The following is a 25,691-nucleotide window of genomic DNA, read 5'->3' as shown; positions in this document are numbered from 1 at the left end:
GACCATATGTAAATGCATCAAAATCCAAAACAAATTCAAACTTGTGCACCCAATGCTTGTTTATAAAAAGTGGTGACAAACAGAATTGTATAGGCATTCCACCCAGGGAAAATAATGTTTCAAATATATAATTGAAATACAATTATCAATACGACATTCATGCCAATGATGCGTGTCTGTAAAGTTCTGACCACAACTGTTGGTGTAAGAGTAAGTTTTCACATTTGGAATGCAATCATGTCCCAATTTCATGAAACATGATGACGCGTGTGTAAGTTTTAAGCATAACATAAAATATACACACTTATTCAAAAATAATAATCGTTCCTGTTCAAAGGAGTTTAACGTAGTTTAAAATGACGAGAAACAAATGCAGCACGCGTCTTCATACAGTGGTGTTTAAAAACCTGCAGCATTAAATCATGACCTGACAATGTGAGAGATCTGTAACAAGAGCCATTGACCCAACACTGATTTCCACATCTGCTATATGAATGCCGCATCATCTTGATATTTTTAGCACAAGCACTGCATATATTACACGGCACACATTAAGACAACAAGCAAACAGGGACTGGTCCTTGACTACTTACTTGCCAATTCAAAGATATCAGGCTCTTCTTGTGCCAGTTTTTCTCTTGCCACGTCTGCTATTGGTCCAAACATTACCACTGGCCTTAGGAACCCAGCTGTTAGTGACGAAAAAACTGTCAAGGTTAAAAACCATCACAGCCTTTACATTACTATTAACTGAAATTCTACTATGCAAACAGCAAAAATGCAAACTGGCAGTACAAAACAAGCAACAAAAGAGATAAACGTCATATCAATTCAAGTTAAAACCCAACTAGTTTAAAGACCTCAACCCAACAATAAAATGTAAATATGATATTCTCAATTTGATTGATGTCGCTGCTTTGAACTCTGCTTACCTTCCCTCAGCACCACCCTTTCATAGGCGGGGAACTTAGTCTGAACTGGCTGTGCTGAAAGGTCCTCCCTGCTCTTCCGCAGATTCCTCTTTGAGCTTCGCAAACCACGGAACCGCCAGAAATCTGCTCTATCGCCCCCTGGTGTTTTGGGGAGGGTGTACTGCACACTGGACAGCTGCTCGGCCCTGGGGCAAACAAAAGTAGGATTAGTTGTTGGGACTATTGATTAAAACTACATTTAATTACCTACATCAATATAAAACTATAGTGGGCAATATTGCAGCAAAAGTAAAATTTGGTTTAAGTTGTACCTCGATTTAACAAAAACTTTGAACCTGTTTTTTGTATATCATCTGAGGCATGAGTGCAGATGGCACTGGGTACTGAGGGACGTGTCCCCCTCAGTTTTTTTACATGATGACAATCATTACCAGTAAAACAGAGGATTACTGTTCCGTTATTCACACAATCTTTTTATGTTGCAGTGCTCTCCTACCCCCTCTGCGCTTGTTGCCTTATTTGCTTCAATTGTCATTTCTATGTACTGTATTTCACACAGTTTTCTGCATATAAAACTATAATTATTCTCCATAAAATGTGTTTTATGTTAATATGTTTGGGTGTTTAGAACACTCTAATTTATCTATTTTTCTTTTTTATTAGGGAAATTGCAGAGGTATTACAATTTACATTTACATCGTGTGCACTTTTTTTAATAACAATATTATTTTTTTAGGTTTTGGTAAGTGACGCCAATTCATGCAAAATTGTCATATACAGGTTTTAACTAAAACATTTTGAATGTTCATGTCAGCAATTTAACTTTAAATGTGAAACTAATATGTGATATAAACTCATTACATGCAAAGTGAGATACTGTATGTCAAGTCTTTATTTATAATTTCTATGATCATGGCTTACAGTTTTTGAAAACACCACATTTTCTGAGATTTTTAATTCAAGATTTTCATAAGCTATAAACTATAATCAGCAACATTATATCAAAATAAGGCCTTAAATATTTTGAGTTGCATGTTATGAGCCTATTATTACTTTCAGCTAGTAAATAAACAACCTTTTGCACGATATTCAAATTTGTTGAGTTTCACCTGCGGACTAGAGATCGCACCAATGACTACAATGACTACTTCAATGCATATTATGACCTATTTCAAAACACTTCCATAAGGACAAAACATGTTAAAATACGGAACAACAAACTAAAGTCGCCCAGAAAGTACAGTACAGGTAATAAACGTATGACTTACCTGTTCTTGTTGGGGATGATGCCCCTCTCCACTTCCTGATGGTTCTTGCCAATGCGAATAGCAAGCCAGGAGCCTAATTTGCCATTGTAGAGAGTGTCTACCACACGGAACACCTCCCCCTTGTTAAAGCTTAATCCGTATGGTGACTCTTTTTCATATTCAAAATGTGTGCGGATGTAGAAGGAGTCGCCAACGTCCGACTCCACTATCCTGCGGTACACTGAAGTTGCAAAAGACAAAATTTAAGTTAAGTTTTGAAATTACCTTGGTATGCTGGAACAGATGGCTGACGTTGTTCACATACTCATTACTCACCATCTTTCTTCTTCTGAGCGAGAATTGTAACTTCCTCTCCTCTCGGGAGATCAAGCAGAAATAGCACTGCTTCCTCCCGTATTATGTTGGCAAAGTCCACATTGTTCACCTACAAGCACAAAAAAGTGTAAAAGACTAACTAAAACATTATGTGAAACAATGTTTTACTCTATATTTGATCCTTAATTGGACAATGCACTGACAAATGGACGATCATTTGACTGATTTGAACTTCTCTGATACATGAATTAAAAGTTTAGAAGAATGAGGACACTGGCTGTTATCTGACATGTATTACACCTAACAAAGAAAACCTTTAAAGCAGAGGTTTTCAGTCCTGGGGGTTGCCACATGGGAGCAAAGATCGCAGTGAGTAGAATACGTCAGAAATTAAACATTGTAGTTACACCTTAAGTCCACCAGATGACTGTAATTGTCAGGATAACCACCATACAATCTGTGCTAATCAAAGAAGCATGTGGATCGGCTCTAACCGACAGCAACAGTGTAAATAAAGAGTCCTTTTTGATTTAAAAAAAATAGTCTTGGAGTTTGATAAAATATTGGAACATCTTGCATGGAGGCCCACAATGTGAACTCTGAAAAAGTATACTTGAGTATGTTTCAAGAGTATTTTGTGAGCAACAAATATGACTGAACTAAAGAGAATTAAGCAAAGTTGTACAGCTGGACAGCCCTTCCCCTACAACTATAAAAGCCTCCCCCTCATGTCCTGCTACCCTCCCAAATACAATAAGTGCTGTTTATTGACTTTGCTTGAGGGAGGTAGAACGGCGGAAGCAAAAACACATGGGCTTCAGAATGACACCTTCATCCTTTCCAGAAACAGGAACGACGTGATGTCTTTATCTCCACAAGCACACCAGGGACAAAAAGCAACAATCCAAAAATGAAGAACAATGTCCAGGAAATTTTAACATGTTTGTTCATAAAGGAAAATACAAACACAGTACGATCTAAGCAGTTAGCGGGAAGCAGAAAACATGGACAGTTAGTTAATAAAGAGGGAAACAATATTACCATTGCAATAAGACCAGCAAACTGTGCTGTCATGTTACTTAGTAATTTCCGCTGACTTAAAAGTCTAACATTATAAAACATTGCGGCCATTAATCGAACTATAAATGAAAATGAACACGATAACTTTGTTGATAAATTGCTATGTCTGTGTGTGTTTGTTTTCTTTGTCTCTCGCTTTCAAACAGGGTATACAAGAGGGTTCAAGCTCTACATTTTTCTAAGCACCTGAGCGTCTTTTTTCAGTAGCAGAATTAAATGAATGGAGTGAAACCTCTTGCCAGTCCTCCATGTGTCTCTGTGGGTGGAGGCGGGGACGCAAGCTTACACACACAGAATGCACCAGCAAAATGTGCTACTAGTCACGACTCACTAGTAGGAAGCACCATGAGGTAAAAAAAAATTCAAAGGAAATCTGATTACAAAGCCAAATGTACGGTGTGGTAATATTTCGGCTTCAAACGAGTGAGTAACATGAGGCTATCAACACGGATAAATAGCAAGTATGCCCAAATTTGTTGGAAAGCGATAGCAACGAAAAAAACTACACAAAACAAACCACCCAACTGGGGATATAACAATAAATAGTATTAATGATAACCGCGGTAAAACTCTCGACTGTTAGTATTCCGGTTTTAAATAAACATTTACGAAATACTGTGCTTGATAACTGCACTTTGATAAACTCACAGACTGACTGGGGCTAGCTTGCTAGTATAAATGCTGACATGAAAACAAGAGAGATTAAAGTCTTCCACCATTAAGAAACAAAATAGCCCAATCTAAACTTACATAAACACATTGCTGTCTGAGCGACTAAGCTATTCAATTGTGCAGATTGAACCTAAAGTCTGTTCTCTCTAAGAACAGAATGGTCCTTCTATACTAAGCTGAATACGAGACAGACGTGTTTTTTCGGAGTGTTCACGAACCGCTGAATACCGTAGGACGCCATAACGCCCGCCAGAAATAATAGATAATGACGTTATTTGTTATGCACTTTTCATTTAAATAAATCTTAAAGTGCTTCAGTACAAACCCATTTTTAAAACAATAAAAGCTTAGCCATTAAAACACATAAAACACTAAGACTAAAACATTATCAGTGAAGCAAAAAAAAACACAAAACATGCAAAATAGTCGATTTTCTAAAAGTGTCTCTATTTCTTTGTTTTTATTTTTAATTACTTGGTTCAAATAATTCAGTGTGTTTAAGTACTGTTTGAGCACATTCAATAATACCACGATGATAATGATAACCGTGATATGAAATTGTCAGATCAGTACATTCCTACTCCTGACCCTGTTTTTTTAACTGGGTATAAAAAAATGCCACTTCAAAATGTTTAATATTTATTGAACTGCAATTTTTGCGAACGTAGATTAAGAATCAATTGTATTTTTATGTTTGTTTACTTATTTAGGAACTTTGATAGTTACTGAGCTTTCGAATACAATAACAAAAATGACAAATCAAAGTTTATTGCGTTTGGAAGGAATACTTTCATTGTTATTATTATTATGTATTATGATTACATTATAGAGCTTAATTAGATCTTAAAATAAAGCTGACAGTAATATAGTTTATCAACAGTAATTTCTAGGACATTATATCGTCAAGCAAAATATATTATCGGCCCAGGCCTAATTGTAGGTAACAAAAATGCTCTTAAATGACTGAGAAGCTGACATCAATCGTGTCTGCGTCATCCAGTCAACGGGCGCTCAGTAAAACACAAAGACGACTGTTCAAAGGGTCAGGGAGCGAGAACAACTTCTATTGTGTCTTCACACTGGACACAAGGGGAGCCTTACAACCCAAAGGCACGGCTTGGTAATGACTCAGACTGACAGATAAAGTACATTGTACTGTATTCCCCGAGCTATTGTGGTGATGGAGTCCCATTGATTCATTAAAGTTAGCGTGGGCAGCTAACGTTGGTTAGCCACCAGATGTTCCTCCCACAATGATACGATTTGGAAAAACACATTTAGTTAACGACAGTATCAAAGTATCGACCATCTCACAAGCTGAAAAATGTGAAAACTAAATCAGTTAAATGTGAATCAGTCCTTAGCTTTTGGAGGGAACCCAGTTTTCTTCTACACTGCCATCCATTTATTTGCCAGTGACAGATGGTACTTTTGATGTATGCCAATGTAGCTTGAGGAGTTTTTTGTTCAGTTTTCTATTTGGAACAATTCCGACATATGGTTCAGTAAAGAGACAGCCTAAATTGTTTGGAACAACAGCTTTAGTGTTCTGAAGACAGATGACATTAGCCTTGAAAACCACCTCAAATGTATTTATGTCAGTTTCAGTTGCCAGATTCAATCAGATATCTCTTGTTTTAAATGATACACATTTGTGATTGATGTGTCATCTAACCGCACCGTGGCCTCGCGGTTAGCACGTCATCGGGGTTTGTATCATTGGAACATATTGTGTGGAGTTTGCATGGGGTTTCTCCAGGTACTATGGCTACCTTCAACATTACAATAACACACTTAATGGAGAGTCTACATTGAATGTGAGTGGAATGGATAGGTTACAGCTCAATCTTTGACCCTTGGGAGAATAAGCGTGAGAGAAAATGGATAGATCGATGGATGGTTATTTCATCTTTTCAACTGAATGCACTCCCAATCACTGTCTGAAATATAGTATTTGCCAATGTTGTAAACACAGTCAACAATATACAGTGGTACCCCAACTTACTTAACTCACAAATAATTTGAGATAAGAGCTGTCTCAACTTTTAGTTATGTTTTGAGTTGCTGGTATACCTTGAGTTAGGAGCATTTTCGCTCTCGAGAGTAGTTATATTTTTAACAGGTTTGTGCCATTTGAGCAATGAGGAGTTGATATATTGTTACATGTTGTGGTGCTTGCTTCATTTACACAAGAAAAAACAACAAACAAGTTTTGATTCGACAGTTGACGTGGACATTTGTGCGCCGGGATTGACATCCTGCCCTCCAACCATCAGAACTAAGAAAGTTAGTGCAAAGGAGGAAAAGCGGACGACCAAATCAGAGAGAAAAACATAAAAAATATGTGATACCTGTTAGCAGCTAACCTGGCAAGTCAAGCCCTGTTGAACTGTAGCATAAATCTGCACCCCACGAGCTGCAGCAAGCCTCCGCGCATGCTCCCACAAACAACAAACATTAATCCATAAAAATATTGAGAAGCCGTGTTTCAATTTGTTGTATCGAGTCCGGAATCAACAAACTGAATGGTCGGTCGAGCAATAGCTTTGGTTCACAGACATCCACATCTCTTGTGTTGTCATCCTGGAAGTGACTTCTCCAGTCTGCCACTCAAAGACGTCTGAGATATTTTTGTCAAATGCCACGAGAGAAACAAGCAGCAGCTCTCGGAAAACAAGTTGCCTATAATAAGTGGATAATACGCAGACTTTGCATTACTGGACAGAGAATCAACTCGAAGGAGACATGCATTAGTCTGGTCCCCAAAGTAATGGCGGTACAATATTACCGTATTTTATGGACTATTTAAAAAAAAATGTTTCCATACATTACCCGGACCGGACTATAAGCCACTTATATATACCAATACGAAAGACAATTTAAATGTTTATTTACACACCTTAATTGCTTTCAAACAGTGTCTGTAATACGGCAGCAAAACGGCTGATCAAACAAAAGAAATGTCGGTATATTTGTGTCTTAATGTTGAGGCCGCAAAAGCAGATTTTGAAGACAGAAAAATATGTTTTACAAGCACAGACATATTTTGAAAATAAATGAAAACTCATGCAAATAATTACAAAATATATATATTATAAATGTATTTTGTGCACAATAAAAGTGATTGCTTATTTGCTATTATCCATATTAACACTCAATATTTCGTGTTGTCTGCAGTAAGATGGATGCGCATTGAACTTTGTTTTATACACTCGCTCAGATTTCTGCTCTGCGCTCCCGCAAGTTTAGAATCAGTGTTATACTTGTATCAAAAAGGCAACCAATCAAGAGAACTGGACAAATGTACTCTGATTGGCTGCTTGGTCTCCAATGAGATCGCCCTGAAAAACTACTTTCTACATGGCTGCGCTGCCTGTATGGAACGGAAAAAGCAACTTTAAAATGTAAGTATAGCTTTATTTATTCATTTAAAACATCTAAAAGCAGACATGTAAAGCTGGGGTGACAGTAGTGATATAAATATGTGTTAAAATACGAGACCTCAACTATCAGAATGTCGAGGAACCTCCGTGCTCTACACTCCTTTTTGCCCCGAAAGAGACACCCATATTCGGCCATTGCAGACAGCTTCGTGCAGGGATCTTTTCTCAACGTTAAGAAGTAAAAGCCTTAGATCTTTTACTTTTACACCTAAATAGCTTGATTCGTGTCTTATTATATGTCTTACTAGTGTGTAGCTCTAATACTTGATCTTTTTTTAACTATGTTTACAATTTAAATCGTATTAGTTGTTCGTAGACGCTATGTACATTTTTATTTCACTGAAAAATATTAACATTTATGTGTTTAAACCACTGTTATTGTGAGCTTGTGTTTAGGACAATCAAGGAGGAAAATGACTCTCAAGACAATTTACAGGACAACAGAGCAAAAATAAATGGATATAACAACACGCAGGTTTGGCTGATCATCTGAAAACATTTTTTTGACCTGTATAAATATACAAAGTACTGGGACTACTGCTGTTGTGATTAATTTATTGCCTTAATTGCAACTATACCAAAATAGGGGAATATATACAGTTATTACAATGAAGTTCCACTTCATATTTACAAATGAAAGTATAAAACATTTACAACAGGATTTAAAAAAAATATCAACTGCTATAGTGTAGAGCCATATTTAGAATTATATAAAAGTAATAGTCTGGTCTTTTGCAGAAGACATTTATCCATCCATCCATCCATTTTCTACCGCTTATACCTTTTGTGGTCGGGGGGGTGCTGGACATTTATATTCCTTATTATTTTAAAACATCCATGTATCCGTGTTCTACCAGTTGTCCCTCTCGGGGTCACGGGAATGGCTGGAGCCTATCCCAGCTGCATTCGGGCGGAAGGCAGGGTTCACTCTGGACAAGTCGCCACCTCATCACAGGGCCAACACAGATAGACATTATTCACATTCACACACTAGGGCCAATTGTGTGTGTTTAAAATAATATCTGAGTAGTACTGAGTGCAGTTACTGTATGGATTCCAACAAGAAAGACCAAGAATACTTCTCTGTTTGTAACATTATCTGGATTGTCTCCATTTTGAGGGTACACATATGTCCAACTACCTCAAGTAGGCAACAATGTATTTTGTAAACAAATATAAAATGTCATCCTTTCCAAATATAACGGTTAATAAAGAAATAATACAAAATGTTAGTGAATATCGTTACCTGGGTGTCATTTTAGAGCCAACACTTGGCTTTAAAAAACACATCAAACAGATGTGCCAGAGTCTTAAATACAACATAAAAACGTTCAAATGTATCAGGAATTCATTAACACTGGAGGCAGCTCAAACTTATCTTAATGCAATGATTATGTCTCGTTTTTATTATTGTATAACATGTTGGTCGCAGGCAAGCAAAATGACACTGAGGCCATTGGAAACTTTGCACAAACAATCGCTCAAAATCCTTGACCGAAAACCACAACACCACCATCACTGTTTAGTTCTCCAAAAATATAGATTGTTAAATTTAGCTAACACTCAAAGATTAGCATCAATACGTATGGCCCATCTAATCCTAAATAACAATGCACCAGCGCCACTTAAGCACTTTGTCCAGTTTACATCTGCTGTGACAACTAGAAACACACGAGCCTCCACCAGGGGGCAGTGTAGCGTACCCAGATGTAAAACCTCTTTTGCACAATCAGCCTTTTCATATAAAGCCATAAAGGAATGGAACGACCTCACAACAAACTTGAAAAGTCTAACAGATTACTCTTCATTCCCAATTGAAGTTAAAAAGTGGCTTTGGAGCAATCAAAGCTGCTCACACGGTCACTAAGGTGGGCATTATGTTTGACACATCAACTTAATTTGTATTATATTTATCCATGAGAGCATTTTTGTTGTAAATTGTGAGGTGTGTCTGTTAATATCATGGTTGTTTTTACAAATGATGACAGATGTGAACAAAAGCATGTATTGTCTTTGTGTGATGATGTAAATGAGGTGTGGTTGTATTGTATATTAAAAGTATGTGTCCATGAAAGGGCATTTTATGACTTTTCTTAATTTGATTACATGCTATAGTATGATTTTATCTTCATAATTTTATTGCATGATTTTTATATCCATTTAATTTAGGTAGCCAGGGACTGCAGATGGAAATTAGCTATTTAGCTATAATCTGGTACAGAACATATCTGTCTTTGAGCTTAATGTTTCTGTGCATTGTCCCTTCAAATAAAGACTAAACTAACGTGAGTTTGCTAAGCTGATTGTTGTATTACATATTACAATTTTATCTGAAAATGAACTAATCAAGCAATCATCATAAAACATTTCTCCGTAAACTACTCAATAACTATTTGCTTTATAAAGAGAATCATGGTACCTCAATCCAGTAAATAAAAATGAATTAATGTGTAAACAACACAAAATGTAATGCATTACATGTAGATATCCCAAAAAAAACTATTATTGCTGAAATTCACTGGATATTTAAAGCAGATTTTAAAAATAAAGTTGACCAGAGTGCTCTTTACAATTTAGGTTACAGTATATAGTAGCCCACTATGTTTAAAAATAAAATATTTCTCCCTGAGCAGGAGGTAAATCCACCGACAGCAACATACATACACCGGATAATATAAAAACAACTTTTGCTTCATGATTTAATATTTTGTTAGGTTTCTTTCTCTTCTTTTCTTCACTTTGTAGACCTGACTGCAAGCCGGAGGATGTAAACACGTGACACAACCAGGAAGTGTTGTGATTTTCGAAGGCGAGTCAGTCCCAAATAAAATTGCTCCGGCTACGACTGGAGGACTCTCTCAATGACCCACAAACCCTCGACTGCATGGGCTGGGTCATTGGAAAGATACAGCCCCCGAATTGGACACTACAATTGACTCCATCAGGCGCGAACTAATGCTTCCCGGGACGACATAACAAGCACTCTCATTGGAGACCAAACAGCCAATCAGCGTACATTTGTCCAGTTCTCTGATTGGTTGTCTTTTTAATACAAGTATAACACTGAGTTTAAACTTGCGTGAACGCAGAGCAGAAATCTGGGCAAATGTAGGAAAAAAAAGTTGAATGCGCAGAAGGGTGAGGTTGAGAGAGCGGAAGAGAGAGGGCGCGAGAGAGTGCATCCATCTGACTTAAGACAACACTAATATTCGATTGTTAAAATGGATAATAGCAAACAAGCAAACACATTTTTTGTGCACAAAACACATTTATATTGGCTCAAACATTTTTTTTTGCATAAGTTTAATTTATTTTCAAAATATAATGTCTGTGCTTGCAAAACATATTTTTCTGTCCTCAAAATCTGCCTTTGTACTGTATGTACCGTATATTGTGTGTTCGTATTTTGACAACATAGTCGAATGATATGATAGGGCAGGTTGTGTATTGTTTTTCTGTCCCCTTGAAGAAATGGCATAAAGAGTAATATGACAATATAATGTAACTTGGACAATTATGTACAGAACAGAGGAGATTTAGTAAATTTTTATTTTTGGTTTTCTTTTTTTTTGGACAACATTTCTTCACCATCCAGCTGTTGATTTCTGGTAGCTGGTTAAAAAGAATAAATAAATAATGTGTTACTTTAATAAATGTAATGTTTACAGTGATGAACACATTTGAGAACTGACGTTGCTAAGAATTGAACCCACCATTGTACTACCAAAGTTCTGATGACGTCACTGATAAAAGGCAGTTATTTAATAGTCATTACATGGATATTAGGTTTGTCGTTTGATGAATTCAGTTTGTCGTCCATCTTTGATTCTATTGGCATTTTAAAAACTATTTTTATTCTCTATCCAGATTCCGAACTGGCTACAAGTCTCAAAAGCCCACATTTTCAATGGAGCTTGGGCAGTTTTTGAGTTGTCTAATCTGCCAGCAAATCTGAACCGCATCTGAAGCACGTCCCGAAGCGGCCACGTGGTCCAACTTGGCCACGAGGCTTCACACGTCATAATTTCTGGCTCCTCCCCTAAATGAAGCAAAGATACGCGCTTCGCGGGAATGCCCCCTCCAATACTCGACACACGCCTCAAAGCCTCGGCACATCTTGTCCCATCACTAAATAACGCCATAGTCTTGAACCCACTCGTTCCGTAAGCTAGCTCTTTAATGAGCTAAACAGACTCAATAACTCCACGGTGACGTCTTGGTAAGTTTACTGAGGGATTTGTGAAACTGAAAAATACAAAAATAATGCCATTTTAAGTTAATAATATTAACACAGACACTTGTAAACGTATTAGCATATTAGCTCATGCTAACGACGCTAGCGTCATTACATTAAGATAGCACATACAACAAATATGCATGAAAACACTCCTACAGACATCACACATGGGAGGGTTTAGTCAGTATAGTAGTAGTTTTAGTTATGCTGTAAAACTTACAAACATTGCTTGGAGTTATGAATTAATAATCCATATGAGTAAAAACTGCTATGCACGGCTGGAAGCCTAATGGCACTCCGGTTGAAAAAAAAAGACAAAAAAAACAAAGCACTTACCGTAAATGGAAGGGCATCTGCAGTGAGCGAACTCGTCCATAAAATGGCGGCATAGCACAATCAAAAAAAGACTTTCTAAGAGTATTTGCTTGTTTTTTTTTAACTATTTTTATTATGGCTGTTGTCTGAGAAAAATCCACAAATTAGCCGCACCGTCTTATAAAGTGTAAGAAAAAAACTTTGGGCTTATTGTCTGGAATTTCCCGGTAGTACATTATTACATAAAAAGACTATAGTTGTTTGTAGTACATGCGACTGTAATGCTTTTCAAACATTATCTATTATCTAAAACATTTTTTTTCTTTTTTAAAGGCATGTTACGTGTGAAATTGTGGTGTTTTGGGAGGGCCAAGCATGGAATAAGTTGATTTATATGGACGGGACGGCTTTGAGATACAAGTGTTCTGAGTTAAAAACTTGTTCTTGGAACATTGAGGTACCACTGTAGTCTAATCAAGTTCCTCCAAACAGAATGAGTAACTTTGAAGGTGTGTGTGAGATTTAGTCGCTAAGTACCCTGAGAATCTGGTCTCCTTCTTCTAGCCCCTCCTTGGCTGCAGGACTGTCCTCCAAAACTCCCGCTACAAAAATCCCAACGTCGTTCCCTCCAGCGAGGCGAAGACCGACACTCTCTCCTTTTTTGAACTTGACAAGCTTCATACTTGGCCTAAAAGAAGAAAAAGGTAGTCAGATGACACAAAAAAAGGTAATCAAATCTGAATTTAAAAAGAGAAAGTGCCATCTTGTTTTCGTTGTAGATTTAAATCCTAATCCATGTATGGCATTTAGCAGGATTCTGAAACTGCCAAGACGATTTTCGCATGACTCAAATCTGCTCATTCATAAAATACTGTTCACAGAGACAAAGCATATGTGCACATAAATGATGAAAAAGCAAGATTGCCTGACTGACATTTATTTATGCTGTCAGGGGAGGTGTGCAAATTTTCTCTTGCAATACATGCCAGTTTTTTTTAGGATGGGTTATTCTGTGCTTTGCGTGAGCATAGAGGATACTGACCTGAGGATACTGTCATCATGAGCGGCGCTGGGCACAGGTGCATCAGAGGGGCTGACTGGCAGGTCCACATCAGGCTGGCCAGGCTGTGCATACACAGGTTTTGGTTCTGCCAAAATACAAACAAAATAATGACCGTCTGAGACACGAAAGAAAACATGGACATGGTGCTGCTGACAGGCTGTGCTCATATCATAAATTATTTTAGGGTATCAAACGTTCTAGTCTAGTAATTACTATTAGTTGAGTATTAGATGACGATAAAAAAAAAAGCACCCTTTCACTGAGACAACGCTACTAAAAGGTAATGACTTATGTTTTATTGTCATTACACCTGTCTTGCTTTAGGTCCCATTTATGTGTGTTTTATTTATTTCCTCAAATGACTATTTTCCCATAAAGCCTAAAGATTAAATAAAACTACCAGGCAGTGGAGGTAACTGTTTGTCATCTCTGGAGCTGGCTTGATCACTAGCCTGAGACAAGACCCCATCATCCAAACTTTTGACTGATGTTGAAATGGCTCCTGGTTTAGACCGCTCCTCATCTCGACTCCGATGGCTGAAAGAATCCAACAAACATCAAAATCAACAATAGCAAAAATAACATTTGGATGCTTTATGTTGTCTAAGACTGACACCAAAGCTGTGTGTTTACACATGACAACTTTTTGTCGCTGTTCTTCTCCTATTTATTTTAATTGTACTCTGTAAAACAAGAAAAGTATAGTTTGAAAAGTGTTCTTTGGTTGGATGTACATGTTTATACCATGTAAACCTTTCGTATATATGTGTAAGTGATTATTAATGGAATGGTTTACACATGACAACTTTTTGTCGCTGTCCTTCTCCTATTTATTTTAATTGTACTCTATAAAACAATAAAAGTACATTCTGAAAAGTGTTCTTTGGTTGGATGTACATGTTTATACCATGTAAACCTTTTGTAAATATGTGTAAGTGGTTATTAATGGAATGTGATGTTATTTTGGTTCTAGTCAAAGTACACAGCAAGAGAAAAGGAAACCCCAACTCTATAAAAGACAACTTGATTCAATTTCCTGTTCAACCTGGAAAAAATAAACAAGGTTGATATGCTTGTGTGTGTGTGTGTGTGTATGTTTGTGTCAGTATGAGAACAAGGTGGAGGGGAAAGAGGCGACTCGAGAGGCAAGCAGCCGAGAGAGAAGAAAGGGCTGTGCTACTTAAAACAATCGTTAAATTCCAATCTCATCACATGACTGCCTACTAGAACAGCTCTTAAACTGTACTCACCCAGACCCTTTTGTAAATGACTTTCAAAAAAGCAGACTGAATATTTGACTACCGGTATATTCGCCTTGTTTATGACGAGACAAAAACACCTGGCCAAACCATATTCTACCCCTTAAACTTTTACCAATACAAAACTAACCTAGTATTTCACACCTACCGTTACAATCTACACATTTCAATACATACTGTACATCCAAAGTCAAACATAACATAAGTAAAGACATCTACAATAAGAGCAAAAGTGACAAAACCTACTCATTCATATTGTTAATAAATATAAAATAGAAAGACTAAAAGACAAAAAATAATAACTACTCACACACATCTCTGGGTAAGCTGCACCATGACACTTAATTGGAGGATTTGCAATGGAAGTCCCAGATACACAGAATATATGTATTTGTTGGCCTATTCCAAAAATAAATTCTCAGTAGAAGACACTGTGCATGCATATAGTTTGAAATGGTCTGGCGCATCCAAAAACACGACACAGTGTCTTGTCCAAGGGACAATAATGCATATAAGCCCTGCAGCCAATCAGGTTAAACGAACCATATGGCTCCCAGGCAAAGCACTGTGGGAAGTATGTCAAATTCCTTTCATCCTTCTGAAACGGAGAGATAAAACATTCTCTTGCGTCACAGTCTAGTGACCGTCATATTGTTATTTATTCTTCTACCTCTTTGGCCATAACCACAGCATGGAAATTTGAATTTACATAAAATGGGACATTAATAGCAATATGCATATTTTTTTAGCAAGATTAGAAATTCCGCATCATGTGCTAATGAGATAATGTATTGTAAATGCTACATAAAAAAAGAGTTAACAAAAAATGTAACATTATAGTAGCCACATATAAGATAAACACATCATATCGTACAAGACATACATATAAATACATCCATACATCAATTTTTAATGTTTATGCTGTTCAGAGTCACAGAGAAGCTGGAGCCTATTACAACTGACAGTGGGCAAAAGCTACTCCCTGTACTGGTCGCCAGCAAATGTGTAAATACAGTATGGTCATGGATCTTTTTCATTGCCACCAATGTTGGTCGTCATATTTACACTAGAATTTTACAATGTCTAACTTCCCTTCCATGTTTATTGCTTTCCTTTTTTGACGCACTGCCAGAATAATATGCCGTACATTTAGGAAATATAAACAACGGCAAAAAAGTTAACTGAAATAAACAAAAATCACGTTGTCCCTCATCAGTGACTACGTTTACATCCACCGTGCACTCGTTCTCTTTTTCTTTTTTATACAGTATCAAATTGTTTAAGGGAGTTTATTTTCATAACACAATGACATGTAGTCACTGACTAAGAATCTATATGCATGTGTACTTGGTATGGAACAGTTTATGTTTAAATTCTGATCTGTTGCTTGACTTGACACAGTTAGAAGCACGAGTGTCGTTCGAATCATACATTTTTTCTTTTTTTATTACTCAGTTTGGGTGTATGTGTGCGTTTAGTTCCAATCATAGGCATGTGCATTGCGCAACGTGAGGCGAAGGAAAAGCAGGCAATGTGGAGGCATTTGTATTGAAAACATGGCAAGCTGACTTTTTTTTTTAACAAACAGTCAGAGTATCCATGGCATAGGTCTGTATTTTGACATACCTGCCAACTGTTCCAGGTTCTGTGGAAGACTCCCAGATTTTGCTGAAATTACTATGTTTTTGTGTTTAAATAAAATATTATAGCTTTTGCTTGGATGTAAAAAGGATGACGAGGAGGTGGTTAATCAACAATCACTTTGATAAAAACGAATGTAAAACGGTCTCACTTAAAGTGCCCACATTGCCTTCCATTATCCCATCCAATCTACTGTAAGGACATATTCAATGACTCTCAAATGGCCTCTAAAGATGACTGGCGTATTAGAATGAAGTGTATATTATCTTTTAAATCAGCGCCTCAGTGTCATCTCATAGATGAACACCTGCAAGCCATCCTGAACGTCTCAACGGCACAGAACCTAACCCCAAACTAGGGCTGGGCCACATATCGGTTTTATAGTTAATACCGGTATATTTTAGAAAGTGATATGTATTTGGGACAGTATCGCTGTACCGGTATATCACATATTTTGACGCTTTGTTACAGCCGCTTGCTCTCCTCGCGCCTGACAGGCGCGAGGAGCTGCTTAGCTGCTTTTTTGCCACTTCGCCTCACCCCCGCCCGCCTCTTGCGTGTTTACGAAGGATTCTCTCTGACGCACTATGACGCGCAATGGTGTGCTGCGCATTAAACCTTTTTTTAAATGACGGCGCGCTGATGATTTTTCGACATCGGAGTGAGCAATACTTTGGACAGCGACTGCATTTGGCGATTGGTGTGTGACTACAGCTTTATTTACACATATACCAATTTACAATTTAATTCAATTTACAACACATACACCTGGTGGTAGCGACTTTATCACTAATCTCATCTTTTTGTGTTTTATACCTGTTAGCGACTTAGCACAGAAGATAACGATAGCGCCTTGCTGCTGCTCGCTCCGTGTGTCAAAATATTGAACTACAACTCGGTTTAAAAGTGCCTCTACCCATAGCCTGTGCGGACTAAGGTACTGTAGTGTAGTGGCTGGTTGGCTGAAAAGCAGTTTTAAACTTAACAGCCAGCGGCTATCCCGCGCAGAAGCGTGAGGATATAAACCTAACATTCATAAACAAAATGAACAAAAATTCCTTTGACATAGTAACGGCTAACTTATTACTTTTTAAAGAATAAACAACACATTATCTTATAACTTACAACAAAAATAATCTGAGTGCTCTCAACGCTGGTTATCTAGCCATAAAACACTGAGGCAATCTTAAGCACTTTGAAAATGTTTTATTTAAAATACTGGTATATATTGGATACCGGTATTCAAATAAAAAATACCTTGGTATCAGTTTTGGTTCATATCGCCCAGCCCTACCCCAAACATTAACAAAGTTGTTGCCAAGTTCAGACAAAAGTGCATGGAAGGAGATCTACTGAACTGAAAACACCAAATGTTGACAGCTACCTATTGATACATGACATAATTTATTTAAAAAATAGTTGTGATGGTTTCTTGAAACACCGAACCAAACCGAAAAACGTGATCACAAACCGTGATCCAGAGATCCAAACAGTGGAATTTGTCAACTGTTTCACCCTTAATGTGTACCATTACACTACTACTGACATACTCCTTGAGCTAAAAAAAAACCAAATTAAATACTACTTGAAAAAGGCATAGGCATTGTTGAATTTCTGTACAGTGATCCTTTGTCTATTTTCACCACAACAATGGAAATACTGTATCATCCTCTATGATCTGACCAATGAGCAAACTGGTAAAACACTGACTGGCTTTGTTTCAGTCAGTGACTACTTACGCATGACTCCTTTACAAAACTGACAAGGCTATTTTACCCCCCAGGCGTGCTTTATTCGCTATCCTCAAGTCCGCCAACTAGATATTTTAATTTGTCGTTTTTCAGTGGCAAGTTCTAAAAAAAATTCTTGGCATCAAACTGCTAAATAGAAATCTAGTCTGTTGGCCAGGGCACCCTTTTTTTGCCTTGCATGTGTATCTTTTGTGCAACAAAAGGCAAATGTGGTCCAGCAACTAAATTATATGGTTAGATTATTGAATAGTATTGGTAAAAACAATGTATGAAAGTGGAAAATATGTCCTTTCATATTAGCTGATATTTTGCACAGTAGCATTAAGCTTAAATGTCAGACTTGACAACCATGCAGAGTGTAAAGTTGCTTCTTTGTTGGTTAAAATGGTTTCAAGAGTTGGCCGATAAAAGTCCTAAACAAACATAGAAGCTGGTATAAACGAGAAGATAATCAATAGCCTGCCTTATCCCAAGACCCCAAAGTGTGGGGGAGGCATATTAAAAGTCTGTGATCAGTCCAGAGGGAGTTTGATGGTTTATGCATGCTATGTCTTCATCTACTGCAATATGCATTCTTGGTGCAAAGTCAGCACACAACCTGTGGGTGTAAAAAAAAAGATGCATGCGTGTGCCGCAGTGGAAGTGTGGATGGATCACCACGCCTGTGTGACAGATGCATCACACGTGTTTAAATCAGTACTTTGCGTTACCTGCCATTGGTGATCTGCCGAGGTGAGAGCCGGAGATGATCAGATGGCTCATTCTTGTCTGGTGAGCGTGATCGACCGCGGCCATGGGAGGGATTAGAATGGTCTGATGTCAATGAATGTATTTCTGAAATGTCTGTGGAAAGTAAATACAATTTCTATACAACAACAAAGACAAAAAGCTTGTATTGTACAAGGTTTAACTTACCATCTCTGTCAGAGTTATTGGCTGATCCAACACTGTCATCTAAGTCAGGAATGTTTAGTAGCGTGGCACGGTCATCTCTTTGCACAACCATTTTTAACTTGCCCTTTGACCTCTCAATCAGCTTCTTGGCATCTATCAAAGATAGGTTCTCAGTAACTGTGCCATTGATCTGGTGATGGAGAGGGGGTGGATCAGCATTAGGTCACAGCTTGGCTGTAAACTACGATGTACATGAGCAACTACAGAACCATCCATATTAGGAAGCATTGGGAATGTGTCAGTTCACCCAAAAACATAAAGGTGGTCCTTGTGTTACAATGTACCCCCAAACGGTAAATGATTTATACTTTACAAAAACAAAAAGAGAACTGGTTATGTGAGCAAAAAAATTAATGCGAAATAATGCATAGTTGTGAGTCGCTACACGGAGAAAAGACAATGTCACTTTAGTTATTTTTTGTTAACTTTTCTAACTTTAGCCTGCTTTATGTCTCCCGAGCGTGAAGCAGACTCTTCTGGGGGAAGTATGTCAAAGAAAAGCAATGTGAAAATGAAAATGTAAGTCTTAGAATAGTCCACTATTTGACAATTCGATTTGGAGGTGTCTGATTCAACTTTCAAACTTGCAGTCGAATAGTCGGACATTGTAAACATAAACAAATATGACTGTTTTACTTCTTCTAGATCAGTGGTTCTTAACCTGGATTCGATCGAACCCTAGGGGTTCGGTGAGTCGGCCTCAGGGGTTCGGCGGAGCCGCCGTCGCTGAGGTCAAGACACACCCAACTCATCATGTAAATAAAAACGTCTCCCTATTATTCATACCCCCAAACAATTTCCCCCCTAATTTTCCATCTGATTTGCAGGTGTGTAATTTGTTGTGAGTTCATGCACTGTGTTTGTGTTGTTCTTTGAACAAGGTGATGTTCATGCACGGTTCATTTTGTGCACCGGTAAAAAAACTTAACTTTGTCTTGAATTTGAAAAAAAAAAAACTATATATATTTTTCACTAAAGAAGGGTTCGGTGAATGAAACATATGAAACTGGTGGGGTTCGGTACCGCCAACAAGGTTAAGAACCACTGTTCTAGATAGTCCAGTTTGGTCGTCTTTATGGCACTCCGCCAGAGCTGAAACATCTATTATTTTGGGTAAATGTACAGTAATACAACACACAGGACAGAATAGTAAAAGGTAGGTGGAAACACTTTCTTTTGGGGGAACAACATTTGGCTAAACTATCCAATCTGTACTGTTTTTATTTGTTAATCTGAGTGTGATAACCTTTTTATTTGAGGTTGAAAAAGTCTAAATATTGGTCTGTTTTTACCATTGTCGACTGATAGAAATCCATAGTAAAAGACAGCTCTAGAAATTAAACACCAGTAAAATGCTACAAATTGGAGAAATTCAACATTGTCCGCATGCTTGGTCAGAACTGTTGTGATTGTTGCAACCATTACGAAGGATAAGATGGTATCTTTAAACATGTGAATGGATCTGCTCCTATGAAATGGACAGTGGTAACTATATTTTTACACAATTACTAATTATATTGATTAAAAATTGCTTGTTGGCCCAAGGAATTTGTTTGGCATTCAGGCTTGGCACTCACCCTGTCTTGTCAAATGTACACGCAATAAGGGCGCACACTAGAGATGCGCGGATAGGCAATTATTTCATCCGCAACCGCATCAGAAAGTCGTCAACCATCCGCAATCCACCCGATCTAACATTTGATCAGAACCGCATCCGCCCGCACCCGCCCGTTGTTATATATCTAATATAGACGATGCAAGGCATTAGTGAGGTTATAAAGCTTTTGCCTGTTAAAGAAAGGAGACTGATCCAATGCAGGACAGACATTCGCGTGCCACGCTGTCACGACCCAGACGCACACCAGTGCGCAATCATATGGGAGCCGCGCTGAGCGCACCTCCAAGCTCGTCTCGCTGCCGGCGACGGCCGGGTATATGGGCCCGACGCTCCAGCGCCATCCATTTTCAGGGCTAGTTGATTCGGCAGGTGGGTTGTTACACACTCCTTAGCGGGTTCCGACTTCCATGGCCACCGTCCTAGCTGCTGTCTATATCAACCAGGGTGAGCCCCACCCCTTTCGTGAGCGCACTGCGCGCGGAGTGACCCCTGTTACGCGCCCCCGGCAACAGGGGTGGCGGGCAGGTAAGCTGCGCGAGCGGAGCGCGCGGAGTGACCCCTGTTACGAGCCCCCGGCCACGGGGGTGGCGGGCAGGTAAGCTGCTTACCTGCTGCGCGTGACGCCGGCCGCGGCGAAGGCGGACGAGGCGGGGTGTCGGTGCGGTGGGCGCGGTGGTGACCCTGGCCCTTCTCGCGGATCGCCTCAGCTACGGCTCCCGGTGGGGCCCTCTCGGGGGAAGGGGCCTCGGTCCCGGACCCCGGCGAGGCGTCCCTTCTCCGCTCCGTAAAAGTGTCCATCTCTTTTTCTTTTTTTTCTTCTGTTGTGGCATATGCTGCAGGTGCCTGCTCGTTTTTCGTATGTGGGTAACAACATTTAACTATGTATATATATTTCCGAATTGGTTTAACTGCCACCCGCCTGAATCTATTTAAAATCTAATTTTTTTTTATTTCAACCACCCGACCCGACCCGACCCGCGGATAAAATCTAATTTTTTTAAATTTCATCCGCCCGATCCGCGGACTCCGCGGATTATGCCCGCAAACCGCGCATCTCTAGCGCACACACAAACACAAAAGCATTCCAAGAGAAGCAACAAACAATTTGGAGTCATGTTGTTGTTATGACAGAATATACTAACGCTGACGTTAGCTATCCAAGTCGCAATCGCTAGCGAACACACACAATTAAATTGCGTGCCCCTGTTACGTGCAGGTGAAGTTATGTCATTAATTCTTAAAAGCTGTAAGAGGGCAGGGTCCATCCATCCATTTTCTACCGCTTGTCCCTCTAGGGGTCGCGGGGGGTGCTGGAGCCTATCTCAGCTGCCCTCGAGCGGAAGGCGGGGTACACCCTGGACAAGTCACCAACTCATCGCAGGGTCAACACAGATAGACAACATTCACACACTAGGGCCAATTTAGTGTTGCCAATCAGGATATGGTGCTTAAAACACTATAGAAAGTAAGGCATCTGCATAAAGGTTGACAACGGTCCATTTAGGCCAGTGACATATAGCAACTTTAATGTGCATCCGACTTCTGGGGTTAAACTTTGGGGTTTAATAACAGCCCCACCATGTGGTGTATTTGTCAGACAAAAACAGCACAAGGCAAAACAGAAGAAGTGCATGTTTTTTTTTTTTAACCAACATGCATTATTAGTACTTGCAATTATCTCACCTTCAAAACAACATCTCCTTCTTGGATATTCCCATCCCTGGCAGCAAGGCTCTCAGGAGAGATGTCCTTCACAAAGATATGGCTCGCTAACCGCAGTCCATATTCTGCTTTCAGAGTTAAAATGCAAAACAGAATTTTAGCAGACAATCAAGTGATGGCTGTTAACAGATTAAAAATTGTCTTCCTATTATTACATCAAATTTGGATGTGTGAGTTTTATAACAATCTTGTGGCCCAAACATACACTTCTTGGACATTGTGTTGCCCACCTTCATGTTTCTGCGACTTGACAAGAGTGACCTTAGAAGGCCTGGTAGGAGCAGAAGAAGCTTGTGAACGCCGATCAGAGCGCGGTGAGACACTTCGCTCCCGTGAGGCACTGTGATCTCGTCTACCGCTGCTGCTACGTTCACGGTTACGTCGTCTTCCACTGCTCGTGCCTCCACTTGCTCCACCACTTGGGGCACTTTGGGCAACACGACCACTGTGATGGTCATAGCCTTCCTCCTCATCACTGTCCTCTTCCTCATGCTCTGACATGGTCTCCCGGTCTCCAGGCCGAGAAACAGGGATCTGTACTTTCTTTTTCCTACGAATAGTCTGAAAATGAAATTGGACAGTTAACGGTATCTTACCAAAATGACAAATTTCTTCAGAACATGAATCCCAGGGAAATCCTTGGGAATAGTCAAAATGTCAAACTTACTATCTTTGCATTTTTGCCACTCTTGCGTAGTTGTTGCACAGCATATGCATGCTCCACATTGTCCATGGAAACGGCATTGACCATGACCACGCGATCATTTTCACTGGAAAATCAAACATTAAGTGCATTAATGATAGCTGTAGTTTACTGGAATGTAAACATACGGTTATAATAATGCAATAGAAAAGGAGAACCTCATACAACCCCTGTAAAAAAAAATAGGGAATCACCAGACTTGGAGGATGTTCATTCAGTTGTTTAATTTTGTAGAAAAAAACATATACTAAAAGAAAATAGTCCATGACAAGACTCTAACCTGTAACACTGATCTGACGACAGCATTCAGAGAATGTTGGCTCAAGAATGATGAAGAGTACTGTTTGTTACTCGTTTAGTCCATGCCTCAGAGACTGCAAGCTGGTGCAAGAAAGTTGTAGTGGTGTGTTGTGTTTTTTTGTTTTTCATGATTCCATATTTTTTCTTAGAATTTAGTGATGCCATAGCTTTTTCATACTACTTGATCTGGATTTCTTTTAGTGCTTCTTAAAGTCAAAAATGTACCATTCGAAATAACTATGGTTTTGTGTCATGTCTATTATTTGTTTTTTTCTTCAGAATTAGACAACTGAGTGGACATCCTCCAAGTCTGGTGATGTCATCATTTCGCCAAGGGTTGTAGAGGCTTATATGAAGCAATTACAGTGCAACCTGTTAAAGTCGACGCCCCTTGAATTGGCTGACTCCCGTTAACATAAGCAGTTGGCAACAAAAACAAAAATTGCAATTCATTGCAGATTTACTCCTGACTATTGCCAGAGATAGGAAGTGAAAGGGTGATACAAAACGTTTTTTGAACCAACAGCAAAGCTTTCCTCCATTTGTGCAACATTTGGGGCGGCGTGGCTCGGATGGTAGAGCGGCTGTGCCAGCAACTTGAGGGTTCCAAGTTCGACTCCCGCTTCTGCCATCCTTGTCACTGCCAACGTGTCCTTGGGCAAGACACTTTACCCAGCTCAGAGTGCCACCCACACTGGTTTAAATATAGCTTAGATGTAGATAAAAGGTCTACTATGCAAAGCCCTTTTGAGTTTCTGGAGAAAAAGCGCTATATAAATATAATTGACTTCACTAATTCACCTAAATGGGGGGAATACTGTTAGTTGTAGAATAGGAATACAAGAACAGCAGGGAATTCAACCGCCAAGCAATGGTCCTATGCCAAAGCTTTGAAAGTAGGAGGAAGTGCCTTTCCTGTTGCCCCTCCAACAAATATGTGTTTTTATTTGTATTTGACATAACCACAAATCTTCTTATGCAAAATAAAACCAATTAAAACAGAAACAATAATAATAATTAACAATATTATAACACATTGGAAAAAACAGATTGATATCATTACAGAAGTGACAAAGTGACCACTTTGGGTCTCAAATTTTATGTCAACAAAAGTTGTCTACATCGGCTTAAGTTGGCACTTTTTAGCAATAATAAGAACACAATGGACCAGGACTTGATGAGTTGGTCGACAGACAGATTGTCAACTTAAAAGTGTTCCACTGTATGTGCAGTGTTTAGATTTTTTCACAGTATATCAGTGGCACTAGGTTGCGTGGGCAGAAACATCCTCTTATCATTTGCATAATTGGCAATGATGCATCACCTTCCTTCTGTCAATTAATTTTGTGTTTCTTTATGTCACAAATCTTTGAGTGCTTTTAATATTTACAGAAGGACTCACTGCTCATTAAGAGCAATACGTGCTTTCATGTTAGTCTCCAAAGTGTCCAATAAGACCAGAACATTTTGAAAAAGACGATCTGGCGGGGTCTAAATACTAAATATAACGTACACTTTTTTCCTACACTTTGAACCCAGTGGCTTCTAAAACTGTGTGGCTCATTTATGGATTGTTCTTTGCTGACGGCCATAATGCAAATAATTTTCATAAAAACACATTCAAAGACACTGAAAAGGTGTGTTACTGTTTGTGCTATGGTGCCATCTTTTAGACAATTTCGCTCACTGCAGGTATTTCGGGGTGAATGTCTACAGTATTTCCTTTGGTTTAGTGTTTTGTTTTGGAAGTGGCTTTCCATTTTTGAGTCGTCTATAGCGTTTCTACTCATATGGATTCTTCATTCATCACTCCAAGCAAAGTTTTTATGTTTTGCAATATCACTAAAACAATTCATACTTACTATACCGTCCCACGTGTGATGTCTGTAGGAGTGATTTAAAGCATATTTGTACACGCTGCCGTAATGTAATCAAGCTAGCATTGTTAGCATTAGCTAATATACTAACATGTTTACATGGGTCTGTCTTGTTAACTTACAATGGCATTCTTTTTGTATTGTTTCAGTTTCACAAATTCCTCAGTAAATTCACCAAAACGCCACCAAGGAGTTATTGAGTCTGTTTAGCTGATTGTAGAGCTAGCTTCCACAGCTAGTGGGTCCATGACGATGACTTCTGTTTTGTTTGATCAGCCATTTTACTTTCCTATTACAGGCACCGTTTGGAAACAATTAAGGTATAATGATTTTAAAAGTTTTCTGTGTAAATAATTAATTTCACAACGTATATATCTGCGGCTTATAATCCGGTGCGGGTATTATATGAAAACATATTTGTTATCTTCTAAAATGTATACTGTCGCAAACTATAGCCCGGAAAATACAGTAGGTACAAAGTTGCTAGGTTGGCAAAACTGATACCACGTCTTGATATTCTGGTAGACCAGGTGTGCATGAA

At 38.7% G+C, this 25,691-nt stretch overlaps 1 protein-coding gene across 8 annotated transcripts in view; it reads right to left on the bottom strand.

Annotated features, from left to right (window-relative positions):
* The window catches only part of LOC133616121 (tight junction protein 1-like), a 229,408-nt gene that overhangs the window by 32,628 nt on the left and 171,089 nt on the right, over window positions 1-25,691 (bottom strand). For 6 of the 8 annotated variants that reach the window (XM_072914847.1, XM_061975237.2, XM_072914851.1 and 3 more), the window contains exons 1-10: window positions 22,232-22,335; window positions 18,892-19,060; window positions 18,687-18,819; window positions 13,726-13,862; window positions 13,305-13,410; window positions 12,800-12,950; window positions 2,516-2,624; window positions 2,201-2,420; window positions 933-1,117; window positions 594-689 (exon numbers count right to left, since the gene is read on the bottom strand). In XM_072914847.1, coding sequence (XP_072770948.1) covers window positions 594-689; window positions 933-1,117; window positions 2,201-2,420; window positions 2,516-2,624; window positions 12,800-12,950; window positions 13,305-13,410; window positions 13,726-13,862; window positions 18,687-18,819; window positions 18,892-18,982 — 1,228 coding nt within the window. In that variant the 5' untranslated portion in view covers window positions 18,983-19,060; window positions 22,232-22,335. Of the gene's footprint in view, window positions 1-593; window positions 690-932; window positions 1,118-2,200; window positions 2,421-2,515; window positions 2,625-12,799; window positions 12,951-13,304; window positions 13,411-13,725; window positions 13,863-18,686; window positions 18,820-18,891; window positions 19,061-22,231; window positions 22,336-22,500; window positions 22,832-22,937; window positions 23,041-25,691 lie in introns of those variants that run through there. The other 2 variants (XM_072914853.1, XM_072914848.1) reach the window with 2 other exon arrangements.

Source organism: Nerophis lumbriciformis, linkage group LG15, assembly GCF_033978685.3.
Source record: "Nerophis lumbriciformis linkage group LG15, RoL_Nlum_v2.1, whole genome shotgun sequence".
Lineage (NCBI taxonomy): Eukaryota > Metazoa > Chordata > Actinopteri > Syngnathiformes > Syngnathidae > Nerophis > Nerophis lumbriciformis.
The sequence above is the reverse complement of the archived record's forward strand: the minus strand, read 5'-3'. Positions and strand labels throughout refer to the sequence as shown.